Source organism: Coregonus lavaretus (genome assembly GCF_964263955.1).
Source record: "Coregonus lavaretus genome assembly, contig: HAP1_SCAFFOLD_1896, whole genome shotgun sequence".
NCBI classification, from domain to species: domain Eukaryota; kingdom Metazoa; phylum Chordata; class Actinopteri; order Salmoniformes; family Salmonidae; genus Coregonus; species Coregonus lavaretus.
In genome coordinates, this window is record NW_028163501.1 from 16,246 (window position 1) to 38,972 (window position 22,727).

General features: G+C 45.6%; 1 protein-coding gene across 1 annotated transcript in view; it reads right to left on the minus strand.

Moving 5' to 3' along the window:
• Window positions 1–218: 218 nt before the first annotated feature.
• LOC311118056 (voltage-gated potassium channel KCNC1-like) overlaps window positions 219–22,727 on the minus strand; it is a gene marked incomplete at both ends in the record, with an annotated part of 54,035 nt that continues 31,526 nt past the window's right edge. Inside the window, 3 exons of the mRNA XM_084192931.1 lie at window positions 219–385; window positions 8,586–8,762; window positions 14,659–15,643. Coding sequence (XP_084049057.1) covers window positions 219–385; window positions 8,586–8,762; window positions 14,659–15,643 — 1,329 coding nt within the window. The remainder of the gene's footprint in view (window positions 386–8,585; window positions 8,763–14,658; window positions 15,644–22,727) is intronic.

A 22,727-nucleotide genomic window follows, 5' to 3' on the forward strand; every position in this document is an offset into this window, starting at 1 on the left:
CATAGACACTTGTGGAGATCTGAGAGGATTGGAGAGGCTTAATTAAGCAATAATATATGGTGAGAACTCCACCTTGCCCTCTGATAGGCCAGGTGGAGCTATCACCATATTGCCTACACCTATCCAATCAGATCTCCACAAGTGTTTAGCAGGTAGTGGCTACCGCTAGGGGTTGAGTGTGGACAGGGCCAAAGTCTCCTAGTGAACCATGCTAGAGTTCAGAGAATGGATGGGATGGGGGAGTGTGAGTGCTGGATGAGACAGGATGGACTGCAGGGCAGGGCGGAAACGCAGGAGGACGACACTCCAGAGGTGTCATGGCCGCCCAGGCCGCTCACGCTCATGCCAGACATGCTGTTTAGGGCGCTCCAAGGCTTGTCATAACCTTCAGTTGGAAAACAGAGAGTGTTTTGAGTACAGTACAGTGCAGTGTTTTGAGTATAGTGCACTGAAAGTTGAGTACAGTACATTGCAGTGTTTTGAGTACAGTACATTGCAGTGTTTTGAGTACAGTACATTGCAGTGTTTTGCGTACAATACATTGCAGTGTTTTGAGTACAGTACATTGCAGTGTTTTGCGTACAGTACATTGCAGTGTTTTGAGCACAGTGCATTGCAGTGTTTTGAGCACAATACATTGCAGTGTTTTGAGTACAGTACATTGCAGTGTTTTTAGTACAGTACATTGCAGTGTTTTGAGTACAGTATATTGCAGTGTTTTGAGTACAGTACATTGCAGTGTTTTGAGTACAGTACATTGCAGTGTTTTGAGTACAGTACAAGCCAATATGAATGTTTCCCTTTATTTCTTACAACCTGTTGCTTTCTTCTTTTTGTTTTCCTCCAAACACAAAAGTCAACAGATTTCAGTCAGTCAGCCAGTGAGGTCAACAACAGCATTATTGTCCATGCATTGACTGTGTCAGTAGTACCTGTCTGCATCAGATGAAGCAGTAGCTAGTTCAACGGCATGCATGCAAAGGGTGGTACTGGAATGGTTTAGAAGAGCAGACAACACATGTTGACAGACAACTACGCCACCTGAGTGGGGTATACTATGTTGGCAGTCTGCTACAGTATATTGGAGAATATGTTGGCAGTCTGCTACAGTATATTGGAGAATATGTTGGCAGTCTGCTACAGTATATTGGAGAATATGTTGGCAGTCTGCTACAGTATATTGGAGAATATGTTGGCAGTCTGCTGCAGTATATTGGAGAATATGTTGGCAGTCTGCTACAGTATATTGGAGAATATGTTGGCAGTCTGCTGCAGTATATTGGAGAATATGTTGGCAGTCTGCTACAGTATATTGGAGAATATGTTGGCAGTCTGCTACAGTATATTGGAGAATATGTTGGCAGTCTGCTACAGTATATTGGAGAATATGTTGGCAGTCTGCTGCAGTATATTGGAGAATATGTTGGCAGTCTGCTACAGTATATTGGAGAATATGTTGGCAGTCTGCTACAGTATATTGGAGAATATGTTGGCAGTCTGCTACAGTATATTGGAGAATATGTTGGCAGTCTGCTACAGTATATTGTTACTCTCCCTGTATACTTTGGGATTTCGTCTTGTGTTCCAATTTCACTAGATCTATATTTACTAAAAGCCAAGAGATGAATCTCCTAATTTGAGGTTTTGCATAAATGATGCATCGATGGCAATAGGAGATTTGTTAGGTCACTGTTGGATCTAACCCCAATAGCACAATATCTTTTAGATACCAGTTAAAATAGTCTGGATTAGAGTTGGCGTAGTCATGCAATATCAAATAAATGCTAAAATTTCAGGTTGTCATAGCAAATCTGGTTAAATTAAAAAATATATAAATATACAAATCAGTTGGTATTATTTAAATGTTGTTCTTGAGTAACCTCATAACCCTGTACTCCTTTTGTGTTTGCTCCACCATCACCACACTAATAACACCCATCAGCAAGACAGGGCATGCGCCATAATGACAAGCTGATTCATAATCAACATGATTATCATTAGTAGAACAAACATACATGATACAGGCCAGTAAAACACAAACAGACATGATACAGGCCAGTAAAACACAAACAGACATGATACAGGCCAGTAAAACACAAACATACATGATACAGGCCAGTAAAACACAAACAAAACATACATCAACACTTTCTTCACAAGCACATTTTATTTCATAGAAAAATTATACAATTGGTTGTCTTGTGTAAAATATGGTAGCTACATTATGTATGATACATACATTATATATATATATATATATATATATATATATATATATATATATATATATATATATATAACATATAGAGGGATTGGGCTTCTTCTAGAGAAGATAAGATATGGTGATTGTGCTTGAGTTTAAGCTTCAGTCAGTGTGAATTATAGGATATTATACGATACTGTTTCCGTCAGTGTGAACTATAGGATATTATACGATACTGTTTCCATCAGTGTGAATTATAGGATATTATACGATACTGTTTCCGTCAGTGTGAACTATAGGATATTATACGATACTGTTTCTGTCAGTGTGAACTATAGGATATTATACAATACTGTTTCCATCAGTGTGAACTATAGGATATTATATAATACTGTTTGTCAGTGTGAACTATAGGATATTATATAATACTGTTTGTCAGTGTGAACTATAGGATATTATATAATACTGTTTGTCAGTGTGAACTATAGGATATTATATAATACTGTTTGTCAGTGTGAACTATAGGATATTATATAATACTGTTTGTCAGTGTGAACTATAGGATATTATATAATACTGTTTGTCAGTGTGAACTATAGGATATTATATAATACTGTTTGTCAGTGTGAACTATAGGATATTATATAATACTGTTTGTCAGTGTGAACTATAGGATATTATATAATACTGTTTGTCAGTGTGAACTATAGGATATTATATAATACTGTTTGTCAGTGTGAACTATAGGATATTATATAATACTGTTTGTCAGTGTGAACTATAGGATATTATATAATACTGTTTGTCAGTGTTTAAGAGAGCATGTTGATCTGGAGGTTTTAACGTAATATTTGAAGATGTTTGTTTTGCAAAATTGAAACGGCTGATTGAGGTGTTGATGGTTCTATATCCCTACAGCTATATGTATCCTGGTGCTCTCCTGAGATATAACTGCTAGTATATACACTGTACAATGTTGACTCTTTTTCATGAAAGCCTGTCCACCAAGATAGTTAGGCTCTACATCATAGCTGCAACGCAACTTCCAAAAGGATCACGTTCAAATAAAAGTGCTTTATTCGATCCAATGTCAGGATTATAAGACATTAAACCAACCATTACACCTTCAGGCCTGCCTAAGGGAATGTTCCCGTCTGATTGGTCTATTATATACATTTTATTTTTTATGTAACCTTTATTTAACTAGGCAAGTCAGTTAAGAACAAATTCTTATTTACAGCTATGGCCTACCAAAAGGCAAAAGGCCTCCTGCGGGGACAGGGGCTGGGGTTAAAAAATATATATATATATAGGACAAAATGGGCCCTGATCAAAAGTAATACACTATAAAGAGAATATGGTGCCATTTGTGTCCTCTGTAGCTCAGCTGGTTGAGCACGGTGCTTGTAACGCCAAGGTAGTGGGTTCGATCCCCGGGACCACAAATACACAAAAATGTATGCACGCATGACTGTAAGTCGCTTTGGATAAAAGCGTCTGCTAAATGGCATATTATATTATTATTATGTTATTTGGATACAAAACTCAATCTGATGGCCTCATGGGCTATTCAATAATGCCCAGTAATGTCCTGACCATCGGTTTTTGCCAAAGTATTTTTAGAAGTCCCTGGCTTTCGCAATAGAGTCCCCCCCAAAATGTGTTAAGCTCAAAACATTATTTTTTACGCTTAAGTGTGTGTACATTACTATATTTATACTGGGATATCGCTTTTCAACAGGAAAAGTAAAAACATAGCTGGAGTGCGTCTTCAATTACCCGTTATGTTCTAAGGAGGTCAGAGCCCTCGTCTCCAGAGCTACAGGAAGTACAAGTTGAATCTACAAAGCCTTTAAAAAAAGACGTTGGTCAAAAGTAAGACAAAACCTTTGTAAAGTGACTGCTATCTATTGTTAGGAGTGAGACGTCTAACCAGAATGCAGATCTATAAAAGGAGGTCAAACCAGAATGGAGATTTGCTGGAACAATTTACAAAACTCATTACAGTTGGATGTTGTGGTGCCGCTCTGGCAGTTTAAAGAGTTGGTTGAGTCCCTTGTAGCTGAGGACCTAGTCGCTGAGGACCTCGTGGCTGAGGACCTAGTGGCTGAGGACCTAGTGGCTGAGGACTAGTGGCTGAGGACTAGTGGCTGAGGACCTCGTAGTTGAGGACTAGTGGCTGAGGACCTCGTGGCTGAGGACCTCATGGCTGAGGACCTCGTGGCTGAGGACTAGTGGCTGAGGACCTCGTAGTTGAGGACTAGTGGCTGAGGACCTCGTAGTTGAGGACTAGTGGCTGAGGACCTCGTAGTTGAGGACGTATTGGCTGAGGACCTCGTGGCTGAGGACCTCGTGGTCGAGGACCTAGTGGCTGAAGACCTCGTGGCTGAGGACCTCGTGGCTGAGGACTAGTGGCTGAGGACTAGTGGCTGAGGACCTCGTATTTGAGGACCTCGTGGCTGAGGACCTCGTGGCTGAGGACCTAGTGGCTGAGGACCTAGTGGCTGAGGACTAGTGGCTGAGGACTAGTGGCTGAGGACCTCGTAGTTGAGGACCTCATGGCTGAAGGCCTCGTGGCTGAGGACCTCGTGGCTGAGGACCTCGTAGTTGAGGACTAGTGGCTGAGGACCTCGTAGTTGAGGACTAGTGGCTGAGGACCTCGTAGTTGAGGACGTATTGGCTGAGGACCTAGTGGCTGAGGACCTAGTGGCTGAGGACTAGTGGCTGAGGACCTAGTGGCTGAGGACCTAGTGGCTGAGGACCTAGTGGCTGAGGACCTAGTGGCTGAGAACCTCGTGGCTGAGGACCTAGTAGTTGAGGACCTCGTGGCTGAGGACCTAGTGGCTGAGGACCTAGTAGTTGAGGACCTTGTGGCTGAGGACCTCGTGGCTGAGGACCTCGTGGCTGAGGAATTTAACTGCTTTTCTTACATTTTGTGTTGGGCTGTATTTTGATTGTTGTTTTGTTTCACATTGTATTTTGATTGTTGTTTTGTTTCACATTGTATTTTGATTGTTGTTTTGTTTCACATTGTATTTTGATTGTTGTTTTGTTTCACATTGTATTTGATTGTTGTTTTGTTTCACATTGTATTTTGATTGTTGTTTTGTTTCACATTGTATTTTGATTGTTGTTTTGTTTCACATTGTATTTTGATTGTTGTTTTGTTTCACATTGTATTTTGATTGTTGTTTTGTTTCACATTGTATTTTGATTGTTGTTTTGTTTCACATTGTTTTTGATTGTTGTTTTGTTTCACATTGTTTTTGATTGTTGTTTTGTTTCACATTGTATTTTGATTGTTGTTTTGTTTCACATTGTATTTGATTGTTGTTTTACTGTGATCAGGGAACCCTTGAGAATGAGACCCTGGGACTTCCCAGAATGCAGGTGGGTGGGTGTGGGTGGGTGGGTGTGGGTGGGTGTGTGTGCGTGGGTGGGTGGGTGCGGGTGTAGGGCTGGGTGATATCGCCAAAACATAATATCCCAATATTTTTCTCATTTTGGACAGTGTGGTGGTATTTTATGTTTCGGAATAATAAAAGTTTGGAATATGTTTTATGAGTAGTGCATGACCCTTATAGGGCAACAAATGAGTTCTAAGTAGTTTTAATATCTTTCTAAATTCTGATAGTTTTCTCCTCAACCAAACTAGGACAAAGCTGACAGTGAAGTACAACAATTTGTACAACTTTTCATTTAATTTAGCACTGTATGAAAATATCGTTATATACAGCTGTGGAAAAAAATTAAAGAGACCACTGCAAATTTTTCTTAAATCAGCATCTCTACATGTATGACAGCCATTCCATTCCAGTGTCTGTTGAATTCCAACACAGGCACACCTCATTCTACTGAATTAGGTGCTGATTAGGTGATCACCTGAACCAAATCTTATTTAACGAGAAAAAGTATAAAAACCACTGCTGTGGTCATCACTATCCTCTTGCAATAGCACCAGCTGGATGGCAAAAACAGTGCTAATAGTACCTCAAAAGTAATATGAATAAAAAAATAACTATTGACCATGCCAAAAGAGTTGAAAAGGAAAGTTTTGAGTGAGGAAAAGAAGGGGTCAATTCTGGCTTTACTGGCAAAGGGATACAGTGAGCGTCAGGTTGCTTCCATCCTTAAAATGTCAAAGACGGCGGTTCATAAGAACAAGGTCAAGCAGCAGACATTGGGGACAACAAAGCTACAGACCGGCAGAGGGCGAAAACAACTCTACTGACCGGGATGACCGCCAACTCATTCGAATGTCACTCAACAACTGTAGGATGACATCAAGTGACCTACAAAAAGAATGGCAAACGGCAGCTGGGGTGAAGTGCACGGCGAGGATGGTTTGAAACAGGCTCCTAGGGGCAGGGCTGAAGTCGTGCAAAGCTAGAAAAAAGCCCTTCATCAATGAGAAGCAAAGAAGAGCCAGGCTGAGGTTTGCAAAAGACCAGAAGGATTGGACCGTAGAGGACTGGAGTAAGGTCATCTTCTCTGATGAGTCCAATTTTCAGCTTTGCCCAACACCTGGTCGTCTAATGGTTAGACAGAGACCTGGAGAGGCCTACAAGCCACCGTGTCTCGCACCCACTGTGAAATTTGGTGGAGGATCGGTGATGATCTGGGGGTGCTTCAGCAAGGCTGGAATCGGGCAGATTTGTCTTTGTGAAGGACGCATGAATCAAGCCACATACAAGGTTGTCCTGGAAGAAAACTTGCTTCCTTTTGCTCTAACATTGTTCCCCAACTCTGAGGATTGGTTTTTCCAGCAGGACAATGCGCCATGCCACACAGCCAGGTCAATCAAGGTGTGGATGGAGGACCACCAGATCAAGACCCTGTCATGGCCAGCCCAATCTCCAGACCTGAACCCCATTGAAAACTTCTGGAACGTGATCAAGAGGAAGATGGATGGTCACAAGCCATCAAACAAAGCCGAGCTGCTTGAATTTTTGCGCCAGGAGTGGCATAAAGTCATCCAACATCAGTGAAAGACTGGTGGAGAGCATGCCAAGACGCATGAAAGCTGTGTTTGAAAATCAGGGTTATTCCACCAAATATTGATTTCTGAACTCTTCCTAAGTTAAAACATTACTATTGTGTTGTTTAAAAATGAACATAACTTATTTTCTTTGCATTATTCGAGGTCTGACAAAAACTGCATATTTTTTGTTATTTTGACCAGTTGTCATTTTCTGCAAATAAATGCTCTAAATGACAATATTTTTATTTGGGAGAAATGTTGTCAGTAGATTATTGAATAAACCAAAAATGTAATTTTTCCCCAAACACATACCTATAAATAGTAAAACCAGAGAAACTGATAATTTTGCAGTGGTCTCTTAATTTTTTCCGCAGCTGTATATTGCCAAGCCCTGTGTGTGTGTGTGTGTGTGTGTGTGTGTGTGTGTGTGTGTGTGTGTGTGTAATAATAATAATAATAAGCCATTTAGCAGACGCTTTTATCCAAAGCGACTTACAGTCATGTGCGCATACATTTTTACGTATGGGTGGCGTTACAAGCGCAAAGCTCTACAAATTGAGCTACAGAGGTGTTTGTGTGTGTGTGTGTGTGTGTGTGTGTGTGTGTGTGTGTACATGCACGTGCGTCTGTGTGTCAGGTTAGCGTTTTTCATCATGTAACTTGTTCTGGAGGCAGCTCTGCTGAATTACTAGCTAGTAAAATCAGATTTGAACCCTACCCCTTAACCACACTGCTAAACCTAATGCCCAACCCTAACCTTTAAAGGGAAATTTAAAAAAATGTTCAGCTTCATATTCATCATTTCCAGCACCACCCCAACATCAACGTGTGTGAAATTTTTTTATGTTTTGTAGTAAAAAAAAGATAAGAGGAAGATAAGTGTTACCGATGACATCATCTGTGTGCATCGTGTGATTTTAACCAATTGTGAGTGGGCATTGCCTACTAATTGCCTACTAATTGGTTGATGATGTCATTGGAAACACTATATTATTTACTACAAAACTTAGAAACGCGCCATTTTCACATTTGTTGATGTTGGGATGGTGCTGGAGATGAATGAAGTAGATTTTTATTTATTTAAATTAAGACCAAAAAAGCAAATTTTTGTTTTCATACATTTTTACAAAATAGCCAATTTTAACTTTGCAGCTGGCCAATCTAAGGGGAAATCGCTCAGTTCTGGCTCCAGGACAAGACTCATGACAATAAACGTCAACCTGCGGTCTGTGTGTGTCAGACCACAGGTTGACGTTGTGTCTGTGGTTGTGAATAATCAAGTCGTAGGGAACGCAACACGTTTGATAGTGGCCTGTGTTTGGCTGTTACAGTACGTAACTCTCCTCCCTCCTCCCCCTGTGTGGTTGGGCTGTGTTTGGCTGTTACTGTAGGTGTACGTACCCCTCCTGACTCTTCCCCCTGTGTGGTTGGGTCGTTCTGCAGCTGTGGTGACGAGACAACAAGGCCGTTCTCTCTCACTGGGGCTGAAGATCTCCTCTGGCGAGATGGCCTGGTCTATATGAGGACAGTCCTCGTTGGCTAGTGCTGCGTTGGCCGCCTCCCCATTCAGCTTGGAATCTTCAGACAGACAGACACAAGAGATTCCATAGAAATAGAATTGGAACACCTATATGATCATTATTATTATTTAAATTTAGAAAATCTCTCTGGGAGATCCAGACAACACAATCAAACACTGATCAAAAAAAGCATTTGAAATGCTGCTTGTCCAACTGCCAAACAAAAGACTAGAGAAGATGAAAGTAGAGATATGGGGAACCAATTCAATACAACTTGATGTATTCCCTGGGAAGCTAACCTCCCTTCAAATCGGTGCTGAGCTCTGGCTAAAGTTTAATAATGAGGTTTAGTAACAAACCACTACTTTGCCAGTTTAATTATCCCACTTTGAAAATCTTAGAAGATGGGGTACAATAGCTTTATGTCAAGTGCTACATTCTGTACTGCACATATCCTAGCATGCTTCAAATCAAATATTACTGACTAAATGAATTATAATATCGCTGATTTCGACAGTCAACAGTAGGATCTGAAGCATTAGGATACTACAGTGTGTACAGTAGTATTGGTGCGTGATGGTGCATGGACTCAGATGGTTAGTGGGTGTAGTGGTGGGTGTATGGATGGTATTTTAGTATGGTACGTGGGATAGTGTCAATGTGAAAAAAATATGTTAGCCTAAAACATCAACCCTCTTGACAAGTAGTAACCTAGTACCTCAGTAGCAGCCTAGTACATCAGTAGCAGCCTAGTACCTCAGTAGTAGCCTAGTACCTCAGTAGTAGCCTAGTACCTCAGTAGCAGACTAGTACCTCAGTAGCAGCCTAGTACCTCTAACAGCCTAGTACCTCTAGCAGCCTAGTACCTCAGTAGCAGCCTAGTACCTCAGTAGTAGCCTAGTACCTCAGTAGTAGCCTAGTACCTCAGTAGCAGCCTAGTACCTCAGTAGCAGCCTAGTACCTCAGTAGCAGCCTAGTACCTCAGTAGTAACCTAGTACCTCAGTAGCAGCCTAGTACCTCTAACAGTCTAGTACCTCAGTAGCAGCCTAGTACCTCAGTAGCAGCCTAGTACCTCAGTAGCAGCCTAGTACCTCTAACAGCCTAGTACCTCAGTAGCAGCCTAGTACCTCAGTAGTAGCCTAGTACCTCAGTAGTAGCCTAGTACCTCAGTAGTAGCCTAGTACCTCAGTAGCAGCCTAGTACCTCTAACAGCCTAGTACCTCAGTAGCAGCCTAGTACCTCAGTAGCAGCCTAGTACCTCAGTAGTAGCCTAGTACCTCAGTAGTAGCCTAGTACCTCAGTAGTAGCCTAGTACCTCAGTAGCAGCCTAGTACCTCTAGCAGCCTAGTACCTCAGTAGCAGCCTAGTACCTCTAACAGCCTAGTACCTCAGTAGCAGCCTAGTACCTCAGTAGTAGCCTAGTACCTCAGTAGTAGCCTAGTACCTCAGTAGCAGACTAGTACCTCAGTAGCAGCCTAGTACCTCAGTAGCAGCCTAGTACCTCAGTAGTAACCTAGTACCTCAGTAGCAGCCTAGTACCTCTAACAGCCTAGTACCTCAGTAGCAGCCTAGTACCTCAGTAGCAGCCTAGTACCTCAGTAGCAGCCTAGTACCTCTAACAGCCTAGTACCTCAGTAGCAGCCTAGTACCTCAGTAGTAGCCTAGTACCTCAGTAGTAGCCTAGTACCTCAGTAGTAGCCTAGTACCTCAGTAGTAGCCTAGTACCTCAGTAGCAGCCTAGTACCTCAGTAGTAGCCTAGTACCTCAGTAGTAGCCTAGTACCTCAGTAGCAGCCTAGTACCTCAGTAGCAGCCTAGTACCTCAGTAGCAGCCTAGTACCTCAGTAGTAACCTAGTACCTCAGTAGCAGCCTAGTACCTCTAACAGCCTAGTACCTCAGTAGCAGCCTAGTACCTCAGTAGCAGCCTAGTACCTCAGTAGCAGCCTAGTACCTCTAACAGCCTAGTACCTCAGTAGCAGCCTAGTACCTCAGTAGTAGCCTAGTACCTCAGTAGTAGCCTAGTACCTCAGTAGTAGCCTAGTACCTCAGTAGCAGCCTAGTACCTCTAACAGCCTAGTACCTCAGTAGCAGCCTAGTACCTCAGTAGCAGCCTAGTACCTCAGTAGTAGCCTAGTACCTCAGTAGTAGCCTAGTACCTCAGTAGCAGCCTAGTACCTCTAGCAGCCTAGTACCTCAGTAGCAGCCTAGTACCTCTAACAGCCTAGTACCTCAGTAGCAGCCTAGTACCTCAGTAGCAGCCTAGTACCTCAGTAGTAGCCTAGTACCTCAGTAGTAGCCTAGTACCTCTAACAGCCTAGTACCTCAGTAGTAGCCTAGTACCTCAGTAGCAGCCTAGTACCTCAGTAGTAGCCTAGTACCTCAGTAGCAGCCTAGTACCTCAGTAGTAGCCTAGTACCTCAGTAGTAGCCTAGTACCTCAGTAGTAGCCTAGTACCTCAGTAGTAGCCTAGTACCTCAGTAGCAGCCTAGTACCTCAGTAGTAGCCTAGTACCTCAGTAACAGCCTAGTACCTCAGTAGTAGCCTAGTACCTCAGTAGCAGCCTAGTACCTCTAACAGCCTAGTACCTCAGTAGCAGCCTAGTACCTCAGTAGTAGCCTAGTACCTCAGTAGCAGCCTAGTACCTCAGTAGTAGCCTAGTACCTCTAGCAGCCTAGTACCTCAGTAGCAGCCTAGTACCTCAGTAGCAGCCTAGTACCTCAGTAGCAGCCTAGTACCTCAGTAGCAGCCCAGTACCTCAGTAGCAGCCTAGTACCTCAGTAGTAGCCTAGTACCTCAGTAGTAGCCTAGTACCTCAGTAGTAGCCTAGTACCTCAGTAGCAGCCCAGTACCTCAGTAGTAGCCTAGTACCTCAGTAGTAACCTAGTACCTCAGTGGCAGCCTAGTACCTCTAGCAGCCTAGTACCTCAGTAGTAGCCTAGTACCTCAGTAGTAGCCTAGTACCTCAGTAACAGCCTAGTACCTCAGTAGTAGCCTAGTACCTCAGTAGCAGCCTAGTACCTCTGTAGCAGCCTAGTACCTCTGTAGCAGCCTAGTACCTCAGTAGTAGCCTAGTACCTCAGTAGTAACCTAGTACCTCAGTAGCAGCCTAGTACCTCAGTAGCAGCCTAGTACCTCAGTAGTAGCCTAGTACCTCAGTAGTAACCTAGTACCTCAGTAGTAGCCTAGTACCTCTAGCAGCCTAGTACCTCAGTAGCAGCCTAGTACCTCAGTAGCAGCCTAGTACCTCAGTAGCAGCCTAGTACCTCTAACAGCCTAGTACCTCAGTAGCAGCCTAGTACCTCAGTAGTAGCCTAGTACCTCAGTAGTAGCCTAGTACCTCTAACAGCCTAGTACCTCAGTAGTAGCCTGTGAATGTAATCAATGGTCAGCACTAATGTGTCATACAGTTACTAAGTATAGTGTCCAGTACATTTCTCAACAACACCTCTAAGACAGGGCTGTCCAACCCTGTTCCTGGAGAGATACTCTCCTGTAGGTTTTCAATCCAACCCCAGTTGTAACTAACCTGATTCAGTTTATCAACCAGCTAATTATCAGAATCGGGTGTGATGGATTAAGGTTGGAGTTAAAACCTACAGAACGGTAGCTCTCCAGGAACAGGGTTGGAGTAAAACCTACAGAACGGTAGCTATCCAGGAACAGGGTTGGAGTAAAACCTACAGAACGGTAGCTATCCAGGAACAGGGTTGGGGTAAAACCTACAGAACGGTAGCTCTCCAGGAACAGGGTTGGAGTAAAACCTACAGAACGGTAGCTCTCCAGGAACAGGGTTGGAGTAAAACCTACAGAACGGTAGCTCTCCAGGAACAGGGTTGGGGTAAAACCTACAGAACGGTAGCTCTCCAGGAACAGGGTTGGAGTAAAACCTACAGAACGGTAGCTCTCCAGGAACAGGGTTGGAGTAAAACCTACAGAACGGTAGCTCTCCAGGAACAGGGTTGGAGTAAAACCTACAGAACGGTAGCTCTCCAGGAACAGGGTTGGAGTTAAAACCTACAGGACAGTAGCTCTCCAGGAACAGGGTTGGAGTAAAACCTACAGGAGGGTAGGTCTCCAGGAACAGGGTTGGAGTGAAAACCTACAGGACGGTAGCTCTCCAGGAACAGGGTTGGAGTAAAACCTACAGAATGGTAGCTATCCAGGAACAGGGTTGGAGTAAAACCTACAGAATGGTAGCTATCCAGGAACAGGGTTGGGGTAAAACCTACAGAACGGTAGCGCTCCAGGTACAGGGTTGGGGTAAAACCTACAGAACGGTAGCTCTCCAGGAACAGGGTTGGAGTAAAACCTACAGAACGGTAGCTCTCCAGGAACAGGGTTGGAGTAAAACCTACAGAATGGTAGCTCTCCAGGAACAGGGTTGGAGTAAAACCTACAGAATGGTAGCTATCCAGGAACTGGGTTGGAGTAAAACCTACAGAATGGTAGCTATCCAGGAACAGGGTTGGGGTAAAACCTACAGAACGGTAGCTCTCCAGGAACAGGGTTGGAGTAAAACCTACAGAACGGTAGCTATCCAGGAACAGGGTTGGAGTGAAAACCTACAGAACGGTAGCTCTCCAGGTACAGGGTTGGAGTAAAACCTACAGAACGGTAGCGCTCCAGGTACAGGGTTGGAGTAAAACCTACAGAACGGTAGCTCTCCAGGAACAGGGTTGGGGTAAAACCTACAGAACGGTAGCTCTCCAGGAACAGGGTTGGGGTAAAACCTACAGAATGGTAGCTCTCCAGGAACAGGGTTGGAGTAAAACCTACAGAACGGTAGCTCTCCAGGAACAGGGTTGGGGTAAAACCTACAGAACGGTAGCTCTCCAGGAACAGGGTTGGGGTAAAACCTACAGAACGGTAGCTCTCCAGGAACAGGGTTGGAGTAAAACCTACAGAACGGTAGCTCTCCAGGAACAGGGTTGGAGTAAAACCTACAGAACGGTAGCGCTCCAGGAACCTTTATAATAGCACTGTAATTTCCTACAGTAACAACATTGTTGTTATCGATGCCAAATGATTACATGGTAACAATCATTAACTTTGTACCAGAACTTTAGTTTATGGAATCCCTTACATATCTTTACATAAGCCTTACAAATCTATGCATTATCATTACATAATCATGACTTTACATAATCACCCGTGACAGATCTATAGGGGTGTGTGTGACACTGGTGCAGATGCCAGACAGGTTGTGTGAGTGCCAGGAAGGCGGCAGTGAGTCATTGGCTGCGTCCCAAACTGCACCCTATTTACATTTTAGTCATTTAGCAGACGCTCTTATCCAGAGCGACTTACAGTTAGTGAGTGCATACATGTTTTTTTGTTTGTTTCGCATCCCTGCCGGCCATTCCCTCCCCTACCCTGGACAACGCTGGACCAATTGTGCGCCGCCCCATGGGTCTCCCGGTCGCGGCCGGCTGCGACAGAGCCTGGATTCGAACCAGGATCTCTAGTGGCACAGCTTGCTCTGCGATGCAGTGCCTTAGACCACTGCGCCACTCGGGAGTTGTCTATTCGTCCCAAACTCCACCCTATTCCCTACATAGTGCACTGATTCTGACCAGGGCCCATAGGACTATAGGGAAAAGGGTGCCGTTAGGGCCATGAGAACTGAGAGAATCAATAGGGGGATTACTCATGGTCACACTCAATCTCCCTCTTTTCTCCCTTTCTCAAGAGTATCATTCTGTTAAGTCATAGAGCTTATTGATCCTTGAATGAGAGATTTCATTTGTTTAATCGGATGTGGCTGAGTCACATGATTGAGACACTGGTAGGATGAGGGGAGGGCGTCTACAGACTAAACAGTGAGAACGATGGAGTTGCAGGAGAACAGAGAAGAAAGGAAGTGGACAGAAAAAGAGATACAACGGTAACTCTATAAGACAGACTGTCAGCCTTTAGTTTACAGTTTACAAACACATCTATCATGGTTTCTTACCTGGAAACTTTACTTCGAAGACGTCGTCGTGTGTCAGAGCCATGTTTTGAGCCAGAGCCAAAACGGGGTGGACTAAGTTCGGGCTTTCAGGAAGGAGCGGTGCTTTATGGGGCGTTGGAGGAGAGTTGATGCTGGACTTACAGTAGTTGGGTGATCCCGGTTGGGGTGCTCGGGGGATATGCTTGTTCTTCTTCTTTGGTAGCTTCTGCTTCGCCATGGCCAGGGAGTAATACATTCCAAAGTTGTTGACGATCACGGGGACGGGCATGGCGATGGTCAGTACACCCGACAGGGCGCACAGTGCGCCGACCAGCATGCCCGACCACGTCTGGGGGTACATGTCGCCGTAGCCAAGGGTCGTCATGGTAACAACAGCCCACCAGAATCCGATGGGGATGTTCTTGAAGTGCGTGTGCTCGCTGGCGCGCGGGTCGGTCGGGTCTGCTCCCATCCGTTCGGCGTAGTAGATCATCGTGGCGAAGATGAGGACTCCCAGGGCGAGGAAGATGATGAGGAGGAGGAACTCATTGGTGCTAGCTCGTAACGTGTGACCCAGAACCCTCAGGCCCACGAAGTGACGGGTCAGCTTGAAGATACGCAGGATCCTGACAAACCTCACCACCCTCAGGAACCCCAGAACATCCTTAGCCGCTTTAGACGAAAGCCCGCTCAGCCCGACCTCCAGGTAGAACGGCAAGATAGCCACGAAGTCGATAACGTTGAGAGCTTTCTTCATGAACTCCATCTTGTCCGGACAGAATATGACTCGCATCATGAACTCAAAGGTAAACCAGACCACGCAGACGCCCTCGATGTAGGTGAGGTAGACCACCGTCTCCGTCTCCTGGTAGACATGCTCCACCGTCACGTTATCCACCAGCTCCAGCTCGGTGCGGTTCACGATGGGGTTGAAGAACTCGTGGGTCTCCAGGCAGAAGGTGGAGATGGACACCAGGATGAAGAACAGAGAGGCCAGGGCTATCCACTGTGGAGGAGGGGAGGGGAGAGAGAGAGAGAGAGAGAGAGAGAGAGAGAGAACGGGGGATAGAGTTCACTTTATTTGAAGGGTACCGTTAAAACACATTCCTAATACATTAATAACACATTGAGAACACATTAATGAGAAGTACATAGAACTACAGAAGAATGAAGAACAGGGCTATCCACTGTGGAGGAGGGAGAGAGAGAAGGGAGAGAGGGAGAGAGAGAGAGAGAGAGAGAGAGAGGAGAGAAAGAGAGAGAAAGAGAGAGAAAGAGAGGGGAGTGGAGGAGAGAAAGAGGGGAGTGGAGGAAAGAGAGGGGGAAGAGAGGGAGAGCGGGGAGTAGAGGGGAAGAGGGAGAGAGAGGGGGGAGGAGAGAGAGAGGGGAAGAGGGAGGAGAGAGAGAGGGAGAGAGAGGAGAGAAAGAGAGAGAGGGCAGGAGAGAGAGAGAGTAGGAGAGAGGAGGAGAGGGGAGAGAGAGAGTGGAGGAGATCCTCTGCATTATCATTAACAGCAGACTTGTACATTTCCTCAGTGAAAACAATGTACTGAGCAAATGTCATATTGGCTTTTTACCAAATTACCGTACGACAGACAACATATTCATCCTGCACACCCTTATTGACATACAAACAAAACAAAGGCAAAGTCTTCTCATGCTTTGTTGACTTCAAAAAAGCTTTTGACTCAATTTGGCATGAGGGTCTGCTATACAAATTGATGGAAAGTGGGGTTGGGGAAAAATATACAACATTATAAAATCCATGTACACAAACAACAAGTGTGTGGTTAAAATTGGCAAAAAACACAAATTTCTTTCCACAGGGGCCGTGGGGTGATACAGGGATGCAGCTTAAGCCCCACCCTCTTCAACATATATATCAATGAATTGGCGAGGGCACTAGAACAGTCTGCAGCACCGACCTCACCCTACTAGAATCTGAAGTCAAACGTCTTCTGTTTGCTGATGATCTGGTGCTTCTGTCCCCAACCAAGGAGGGCCTACAGCAGCACCTAGATCTTCTGCACAGATTCTGTCAGACCTGGGCCCTGACAGTTAATCTCAGAAAGACAAAAATAATGGTTTCCCAAAAAAGGTCCAGTTGCCAGGACCACAAATACAAATTCCATCTAGACACCGTTGCCCTAGAGCACACAAAAAACTATACATACCTCGGCCTAAATAACAGCGCCACAGGTAACTTCCACAAAGCTGTGAACGATCTGAGAGACAAGGTATGCCATCAAAAGGAACATAAAATTTGACATACTGTCACGAACCGGCTCAAAGTTCGTAACAAAAGGGAGACACCGTGGAGACAAGGAATACCAAAATATATATTTATTAACTAAAGTAAACTAAGCATAATTAACAATGGTGTGTGTAATCAGTAATCAGTAGTGTAAGTGAGTGTTTTGCATAAATGTAATAATGCAAGGTGTTGAAAGGTGCCAACGCAAACAACCAAAAAGCCACAAAAATACCACAACCAAAATCAATCAAGGTGTCTGCATGGAGAGAGTCTCCTCAATGAATGTGGAAGAGGTCCATTTATCCTGGGACACGCCCAAGCCCAGGTGTTTCCCATGTAGCTGACGACCCTCTCAACTCCGCCCACCGACATCCTAATAAGGAAACAAGAGCAAAGAGAGAGAATACGGCAGGCAGAGTGGGAGGGGCGTCACAATACCAATTAGGATCTGGCTAAAAATACTGGAATCAGTTATAGAACCCATTGCTCTTTATGGTTGTGAGGTCTGCGGTCCGCTCACCAACAAGGAATTCACAAAATGGGACAATCACCAAATTGAGACATAAAACCGGGGACCAACAAGGACCCCGGAACAACGTACCAGCCTCTGCGTCCCAAATTAACAAGTTGTTACATGTTCACACCTCCACTTGCCCCAGCCAACATCCTCCTCCCCAGACCTCAGCATCCTAAACATTCAGGAACAGGGCGCACGAGAGAGCGCATCAGCAATCACGTTATCAGTTCCCCGGATGTGCCGCACATCTAGATGGAAGGATTGTAAAAATAAAGACCATCTCATTATCCTCTGATTAGGACACATCATGGACCTTAAAAAGGTGAGAGGGTTATGGTCCACAATAGGTACTACTCCCGACCCGACATACACTTCGAAGTGTTGCAGCGCCCATATGAGTGCTAGCGCTTCTTTTTCAATGACCGAATAGTTCAACTGATAAATGGTTAAACTTTTTGGAAAAGAAACTAACAGGCCTCTCAACCCCAGACACATCTGCTTGCAGCAAAACTGCATCTGCCCCCACATGACTAGCATCCACCTGCAAGGTAAATGACAAATCCACACGAGGAGCAGCCAGTACCGGAGTTGAGGTAAGCAACCTCTTTGCATCTTCGAAAGCCTGTTGACAACGAGAAGACCATATGTACACAGCCTTAGCTTTCAGCAAATCTGTCAAGGGAGAGACCACAGTAGAGAAGTTCCTACAAAAACCACGATAATACCCAATCATTCCCAAGAAACGCATCAGTTCCTTTTTAGTAGTTGGTGGTGGAAAAGCATCAATAGCTACCACTTTAGCCCGAACAGGACTCACTTCACCCTGCCCAACCACCTTTCCAAGGTATGTAACAATCGCCTGAGCAAACTCACGTTTAGCCAAATTTATCGTGAGGCGACCCGCAACCAGACGTTCGAACAAGGCTTGGATACGGGACAGATGTTCCTCCCAAGTATCGGCATATATCACTACATCGTCCAGATAAACAGCGCACCTGGCCAGACCAGAGACAACCCTGTTCATAAGTCGCTGAAAAGTGGCAGGTGCATTACGCAGGCCGAAACTCAGTGACATCGTTTACCTTACGGTAGTCTGTACAAAATCTGTTTGTTCCATCCGATTTACTGACCAAGATACAGGGAGAAGCCCAACTGGAGAAAGAAGGCTCTGCCACTTTACTCTCCAGCATGTACCTGACCTCAGCATCCAGACAACGCAGTTTCTCTGAAGAAACTCTATAGAACCGTTGATGAATGGGGTCAGCATCTCCAATGTCAATATCATGTTCTATTACATTTGTAGGTGTATCAGAAAACAACCCTGGAAATCTCAGAATCAGACCAACCATCTCTTTCCGCCCATCAACAGGTAGAGTAAGAAGGCTATCTAAAATCTCCAGTGTCTCTGAATTTTTCAATCTACCCTGCAGTATGCAATCGTCGGGACCAGGAACATCTTCCTCCTCATGCAAAGACCTAGCATGACCAGAACCCAGGGAAATAACAGTATCAGCCAAAACAACAGTTTTACCGTCCTCTGTAGACTCCCACTGTTCAGTCTTAGAGGAACGTGCATAATAGGTTTTTAACAAATTTACATGGCACAGTTGGTGTGCTTTCCTCCGTTCTGGAGTGGCAACTAGATAATTTTGCTCAGTGTACTGGCGCACCACTGTATATGGACCTTGAAACTTGGCTTGAAAAGGAGAACCAACAATTGGCAGCAGAGCCAAAACCTGATCACCTGGACTAAAGTGACGAGGCTCAGCTCGGCGATCATATATGCTCTTCATCCTGTCCTGTGAAGATGATAGCTTCTCTTTAGCCATTTCACCAGCGGCATACAAGCGTCGCCGGAAATCACACACATATGATAACAGGGACTGAGGAGGCTCGGGAGACTTCCAGTCATCCTGGAAAACAGATAAAAGCCCACGCACCCTATGTCCAAACACAAGGTCATTTGGACTAAAACCCATGCTCTCCTGTGAAACCTCCCTAGCGGCTAACAGTAACCAAGGCAACCCCTCCTCCCAATCCATCTCAGTACAATAAGCTGTCAACAAAGACTTAAGTGTTTGATGGAAACGTTCCAGTGCTCCTTGACTTTGCGCATGATAGGCACTAGACAAGTTGTGTTTAATATGGAGCTGTTGGAGAACCTGACCAAAGAGATTAGAGGTGAAATTAGATCCTTGATCACTTTGAATGACCTTAACATCCTTATCATTTATTGCCCTCCAGGTTCCCTTGGAGAGTTCATCAATGAGCTTGACGCCTTGATAAGTTCCTTTCCTGAGGATGGCTCACCCCTCACAGTTCTGGGTGACTTTAACCTCCCTACGTCTACCTTTGACTCATTTCTCTCTGCCTCCTTCTTTCCACTCCTCTCCTCTTTTGACCTCACCCTCTCACCCCTACTCACAAGGCAGGCAATACGCTTGACTTCATCTTTACTAGATGCTGTTCTTCTACTAATCTCACTGCAACTCCCCTCCATGTCTCCGACCACTACTTTGTATCCTTTTCTCTCTCGCTCTCCTCCAACACTACTCACTCTGCCTCTACTCAGATGGTAATGCGCCGTCGCAACCTTCGCTCTCTCTCTCCCGCTACTCTCCCCTCTTCCATCCTATCATCTCTTCCCTCTACTCAATCCTTCTCCCTCCAATCTCCTGATTCTGCCTCCTCAAACCTCCTCTCCTCCCTTTCTGCATCCTTTGACTCTCTATGTCCCCTATCCTCCCGGCCGGCTCGGTCCTCCCCTCCTGCTCCGTGGCTTGACGACTCATTGCGAGCTCACAGAACAGGGCTCCGGGCAGCCGAGCGGAAATGGAGGAAAACTAGACTCCCTGCGGACCTGGCATCTTTTCACTCCCTCCTCTCTACATTTTCTTCCTCTGTTTCTGCTGCTAAAGCCACTTTCTACCACTCTAAATTCCAAGCATCTGCCTCTAACCCTAGGAAGCTCTTTGCCATCTTCTCCTCCCTGCTGAATCCCCCCCCCCCTCCCTCCCTCCCTCCCTCTCTGTGGATGACTTTGTCAACCATTTTGAAAAGAAGGTTGACATCATCCGATCCTCGTTTGTTAAGTCAAATGACACCGCTGGTCCTGCTCACACTGCCCTACCCTATGCTTTGACTTCTTTCTCCCCTCTCTCTCCAGATGAAATCTTGCGACTTGTGACGGCCGGCCGCCCAACAACCTGCCCGCTTGACCTTATCCCCTCCTCCAGACCATTTCCGGAGACCTTCTCCCTTACCTCACATCGCTCATCAACTCATCCTTGACCGCTGGCTATGTCCCTTCCGTCTTCAAGAGAGCGAGAGTTGCACCCCTTCTAAAAAAAAACTACACTTGATCCCTCCGATGTCAACAACTACAGACCAGTATCCCTTCTTTCTTTTCTCTCCAAAACTCTTGAGCGTGCCGTCTTTAGCCAACTCTCTTGCTATCTCTCTCAGAATGACCTTCTTGATCCAAACCAGTTAGGTTTCAAGACTGGTCATTCAACTGAGACTGCTCTTCTCTGTGTCACGGAGGCTCTCCGCACTGCTAAAGCTAACTCTCTCTCCTCTGCTCTCATCCTTCTAGACCTATCTGCTGCCTTTGATACTGTGAACCATCAGATCCTCCTCTCCACCCTCTCCGAGTTGGGCATCTCCGGCGCGGCTCACTCCTGGATTGCATCCTACCTGACAGGTCGCTCCTACCAAGTGGCGTGGCGTGAATCTGTCTCCGCACCACGTGCTCTCACCACTGGTGTCCCCCAGGGCTCAGTTCTAGGCCCTCTCCTCCTATTCTCGCTATACACCAAGTCACTTGGCTCTGTCATATCCTCACATGGCCTCTCCTATCATTGCTACGCTGACGATACACAACTAATCTTCTCCTTTCCCCCTTCTGATAACCAGGTGGCGAATCGCATCTCTGCATGTCTGGCAGACATATCAGTGTGGATGACGGATCACCACCTCAAGCTGAACCTCGGCAAGACGGAGCTGCTCTTCCTCCCGGGGAAGGACTGCCCGTTCCATGATCTCGCCATCACGGTTGACAACTCCGTTGTGTCCTCCTCCCAGAGTGCAAAGAGCCTTGGTGTGACCCTGGACAACACCCTGTCGTTCTCCGCTAACATCAAGGCAGTGACCCGATCCTGTAGGTTCATGCTCTACAACATTCGGAGAGTACGACCCTGCCTTACACAGGAAGCAGCACAGGTCCTAATCCAGGCACTTGTCATCTCTCGTCTGGATTACTGCAACTTGCTGTTGGCTGGGCTCCCTGCCTGTGCCATTAAACCCCTACAACTCATCCAGAATGCCGCAGCCCGTCTGGTGTTCAACCTTCCCATGTTCTCTCACGTCACCCCGCTCCTCCGCACACTCCACTGGCTTCCAGTTGAAGTTTGCATCTGCTACAAGACCATGGTGCTTGCCTACGGAGCTGTGAGGGGAACGGCACCTCCGTACCTTCAGGCTCTGATCAGTCCCTACACCCAAACGAGGGCATTGCGTTCATCCACCTCTGGCCTGCTGGCCCCCCTTCCTCTGCGGAAGCACAGTTCCCACTCAGCCCAGTCAAAACTGTTCGCTGCTCTGGCACCCCAATGGTGGAACAACTCCCTCACGACGCCAGGACAGCGGAGTCACTCACCACCTTCCGGAGACACTTGAAACCCCACCTCTTTAAGGAATACCTGGGATAGGATAAAGTAATCCTTCTAACCCCCCCCCCCCCCCAAAACAAAAACATATTGTAAAGTGGTTATCCCACTGGCTAAGTCGCTCTGGATAAGAGCGTCTGCTAAATGATGTAAATGTAATGTAAATGTAATTCCGTTGCGCCTCGATTAAATCGGAGCGGGATACAGATAACGGGATGACAGGGAAAACAGTAACAGACTTCTTTGTGGTATTCTCGTTAGCCAGTTCCGTGACCAGGTCGTTATGGATCATAGAACGCGTCACTGCACACACAGAACACCTCTGGGAAATTCTGCGCACTCTCATCAGGAATCCCTACAATTGACGGCTTAGTGGAAACCACTAAAGATGGAGACACGATAGGCCACACACGCTCCCCAGCCAAGTTATTCCCAAGGATCACGTCAATACCCTCAATAGGCAATGAAGGACACACCCCCACAACAACCTCACCTTTCACCAGTACACAATCCAACATCAGTTTATGCAATGGAACTGACAGAGTGTTCAAACCTATTCTCCTAATTAGAACACTATTCCCCGAATCAGTCTCCGCAGAGAAGGGTAACACAGATTCCAACACAAACGATTCAGGCATCTGTGTCTCTTAGG